The following is a 4,181-nucleotide window of genomic DNA, read 5'->3' as shown; positions in this document are numbered from 1 at the left end:
GTTGGAATGAGGTGAGCTTTAAGGATCCTTCCAACCCTAACTATCCTGGGGTTCTATGACGATGTCTGAACCCCCGATGGGACACTCCTTAAGGGTCTAAGCTTCCATTTGAAAAGGAAAATAGCTTAAATGACAGTTTATGGTCCCTGTGGGACACAATGGAAAATATGGCTTTGGGTGTAGCTGGAAAAGAGGAGTCAAAGAACCAAAAAGTGACCATTTGTGAGGTGGCCCCGTCTACTGAGGTGAGTCAATGGTCCCAGGAGCTTGGGCTGGCTGCTGTGAATGTTCTAGGGAACACAACTGAGGTCTGACTGATCTCACTGAAGTTATAAAGCAACACATATCACGACTGTATCTGAGACAGAACCTTAATTCTCAGCAAAAACCTGCCTTCTCCAAAGAGGGACATTTCTCACTCTCCCTAAGTCAGAAGAGCCTTTTCGGTTGCTCTCGGTTGCTCAATCCGAAGGAGGAGGAGTGGTGGTGGTGGTGTTGAAATCCACCCTGTTCTCACCCCACCTTTGGCAGCAGCTGTTTGGATCTCTGGTCTCTGACTGCATTGCACAAGCTCACACACAGTGCTTTGCATGTTCCCACAAAGCTTGGCTTTCCCGTGGATCCAACTGCCGAAAACCGCGGCCAGGTTGGACAGGGCTTGGAGCGACCTGGGCTGGTGGAAGGTGTCCCTGCCCGTGGCAGGAGGTTGGACTAGATGAGCATTAAAGTTCCTTCCAACCCAAACCATCCTGGGATTCCTTGAAAACTGAGGCTGTTTTATAAGGGAATAAACCAGTTCTGGAGTCGGCTTCCTTCTGGGGCTCTACTCTCTGTCTTAGCTGTGACAGATCAAAAGAGCCCCAAGCTGCTCCTTCCCCATCCTGTGACAGTCCCAGCCTGCTCAGAGGAACTGGTTAAACCCAGGCACCCGTAGGAGAGGTTGGTTTATCTCTGGGCTCTTAACACTACTCCTGTAAAGTCATCATCTGTCATTTCCCAAAGGTCACCGGGATTCGTAAGATTTCTGTTTAGACTTATAATTGCTCCTGTTCTTAAGAACACTTACAGACTTAAAGCCCTTAAAGACATTTCGTTTTCCAGCAGTGCCTCTCCCCTGCAGATCCTGGAAACACAGGGCTGGGGACTGAAGAGCAGTCCCCTCTTCTCAGAATGGGAATTTTCCTCTCATCCTTGGTCACTGCCAGCTCCTCCTCCCATGGCCTGTGGCCCTGAGCTGCAGCCATTTCTCATGAGCCTCTAATCCTGGTTTCATTCCCGACACTTCGCCGTGGGAGGGGTGTTACGTGCACAGGCATCGATTGGTTTCCAGGAGGAACCTCAACACCTCCCTTTCTATTGTTTATTCTTGTATTTTTATTTTTTTTTTTTTTTTTTTTCCAGCCAGGGAAGCTTTTGAAGAGGCAGGAAACATCCTAAGTGGCCACGTAATGATGGGGACGTATTTTGAAGATGATGGCTTGGCTTTGTAAGTTGTTTCTCTTTTTCCCTGGGAATTATTCAAACTGGTCTGCATTCAGTGAAAGGCAGTGTCTGGAGCAAGTGTCACTGAGTGACTTGGTCCTGTAGGGAGACTGGGAGATTGCTCAGGACTCATCCTAAGGGATTTGTGACCTTGGTTCTGCCACTGATTCTCAACCTGTCCGTGGTCAACTCACTCAGCCCTGTTCAGTCCTCCAGCCCTGCCAGCCCCCCTGGATCTGGTTGTGTTCCTCATACAAACTTCTCTGGAGGGAAAAAACAGGCTGGAAAAATTATACCATCAGTGTGTGAGGGAATAAAAACAGCTCTGCCCTTCTCTTTCCATCAGGAAAAAGTGATGGATTGTCCCTGGCCTTCCTCTTTGTGCAGTCCCTTGGCTTGCTCTGATGGCTGCCCCCAGTTGGCAAGAGCAGCCAGGAGAGGGGCTGTGGAGTGAGCATTGAGCCTGGGAGCAGGAAAAGGCTTTGGAAGTCTGGGAATAAATGCTGTCTTGCCATGGAGCTGCCTTGGAGCTTTGGTCTCATCCAGCTTCCCTGTGGGCACTTGCATCTAGCTGGGAGCTGCCAGGGATAGGGAGGAATCTACCTCTATCTTTTCATCCTCTTACCGTGGATCTTTTTTTCCTGATAGATGTTCCCCCCTTATCCCTCCCCCTGGCAAGAGCAAGATCTTGCCACCATTTCCAGACAGAGCTTTGGGAGGAAGAGTGCTGGAAAAATACAGCAGCCTTCCTCCTGCACACATGGTGAAGGCAAAGTCAAGGCTTCCTTGGCCAATTCCTGGTGGAATAAGTATCAGTTCCATCCCTAACTTTAAGCCAAATTGGAGCTCATGGGATCTGAGCACTTAACTGTGTCATTAAGATTCCAGCAAGGGGCAAAGTGCTTTGGATTAGAGTGTGAGAGATGCTTCAGTGCCTAGGAAAGCAGGGAGATCCAGGGGGAATCTTCAGCTCGTCCTGGCATCTCATTTCCCTGAGGAATTAGCTATCAAATCAGAGTTAAAAATCCCAGAAGGTCCTTGGCCTGTTTTCCAGGTGTGGGTTTAACAGCCTGTAATGCAGCAGGGAATTATTTTCATTAGTTTCCTACGGATGTGATGCCTCCCTCAAGAGACACGGGAATTTCCGTGGTGTAAAAATACCTTGGGAATACTTCTCCAGTAACCAAACTGGGCTCCATGCTTGTATCTTGGAAGTGAGGCAGTACCAGGCTTGTTGGGATGGGAGATCACTGGGCAGGTCCCAAAATCATAACCCCCCCCCAAGACTTTTCTTCCCTAAAGATCTCAGCTCAGCTGATAGAAGGGGAAAAGCAAAGGAGGGGAGGATCATATTACAAGGTACCAGCAGAAAAAGCCTGTGTTCTCTCACCACTGACACATGCAAGAACAGACCTCCCTGCTCCTACTCCAGGAGTCTCCAGCCTGCTCCTGTTCAGCTGGAATATTTAGTACAGTTTATATTGATACTCCTTCTGCCAAATTTGGATTTTGGCCGTGATTTGTGGGTGAAGCTACTGTAGCTGATGGCCTTCTCAACTGTAAGTAGAAAGTAAACACTTACAGGAATTCCTTATGCAAGAGCCAGGCTCACTTCCCTTCTTAAGAAAAAGAAAAGCTATTCCTCTGCTCGAGGCTCAAGGAGAAAATATTTGTGGCTCCCGGGTCACGGAGAGCTGATTCCCCTCTTTTCAGAGAAGGAGGTCTGCAGGAAACACAAAGGTGTTGTTAGCAAAGCTGTTTGCTCAGCAGGCACCTGCTCTGCTGGTCACCAACGAAGGGGAAAAAGGCATTGAGGAAGAAATGCTTTGAATGAGGTAGTTACTTATTTCCACATCCATGTCTCAGGTTCCTGCCAAGCATTTGTTTGCAGATGTTTTTGATTTAAATGCAAGACTCGTGTTACCCAATGAATGGCCCTGCTGTAAAAATAGAAAGCTGTCCCAGGCAACAATACAACCCCTCAGTACCAGGAAGATGGGAAGGGATTTCAGGGTAGGCTCTGCCTGGGGAATTTGGTGGTTTGCTGGCAGTATATAAAAAATTTCCTTATAGAATCGTGAAATAGAATCCCAGACTGGTTTGGGTTGGAAGGGACCTTAAATCCCATCTCATTCCACCCCCCTGCCACGGGCAGGGACACCTTCCACTGGACCAGTTTGCTCCAACCTGGCCTTGGACACTTCCAGAGATCCAGGGGCAGCCACAGCTTCTCTGGGCAACCTGGGCCAGGGCCTCACAACCCTCACAGACCCATCAAAGGCTGCTGAACAAGTTGAATGTATTCTAGACACAGGGAGCAAGAGTCCTCACCTCCTCTCAACCATGACCAAGCCAGAGAATCTCTTTAAAATCTGTGGAAGTTTAGGAAGTTCAAAATCCCTGAATTAATTTTTTTTTAAGGTTTTGCCACTCTTAATGAATGGTAAATAGAAGTTAATTTGCAAAACAGCACAGAGGAAAGTTGAGGATCTTCCTCACAACTCAAAGGATTCCCAGAGGTGTGAGGCTCAATTCCATAGGAGCTGGACATTGAGGAAATATCTGCAGTTCCCTCCACTTGCTTTGTCATTGATGACCTAAAGAAATCCTTAACTCAGAGGGTGGGGAGGCCCTGGCACAGGTTGCCCAGAGAAGCTGTGGCTGCCCCATCCCTGGAAGTGTCCAAGGCCAGGCTGGAC

General features: G+C 48.4%; 1 protein-coding gene across 1 annotated transcript in view; it reads left to right on the top strand.

Annotated features, from left to right (window-relative positions):
• Positions 1-4,181, top strand: part of TXNDC16 (thioredoxin domain containing 16) — a 30,132-nt gene that overhangs the window by 21,460 nt on the left and 4,491 nt on the right. Inside the window, exon 15 of the mRNA XM_029963626.1 lies at positions 1,402-1,486. Coding sequence (XP_029819486.1) covers positions 1,402-1,486 — 85 coding nt within the window. The remainder of the gene's footprint in view (positions 1-1,401; positions 1,487-4,181) is intronic.

The sequence above is a fragment of the Manacus vitellinus genome, unplaced genomic scaffold (assembly GCF_001715985.3).
Source record: "Manacus vitellinus isolate BGI_N305 unplaced genomic scaffold, ASM171598v3 scaffold_103_pilon, whole genome shotgun sequence".
Classification (NCBI taxonomy): domain Eukaryota; kingdom Metazoa; phylum Chordata; class Aves; order Passeriformes; family Pipridae; genus Manacus; species Manacus vitellinus.
The sequence above is the reverse complement of the archived record's forward strand: the minus strand, read 5'-3'. Positions and strand labels throughout refer to the sequence as shown.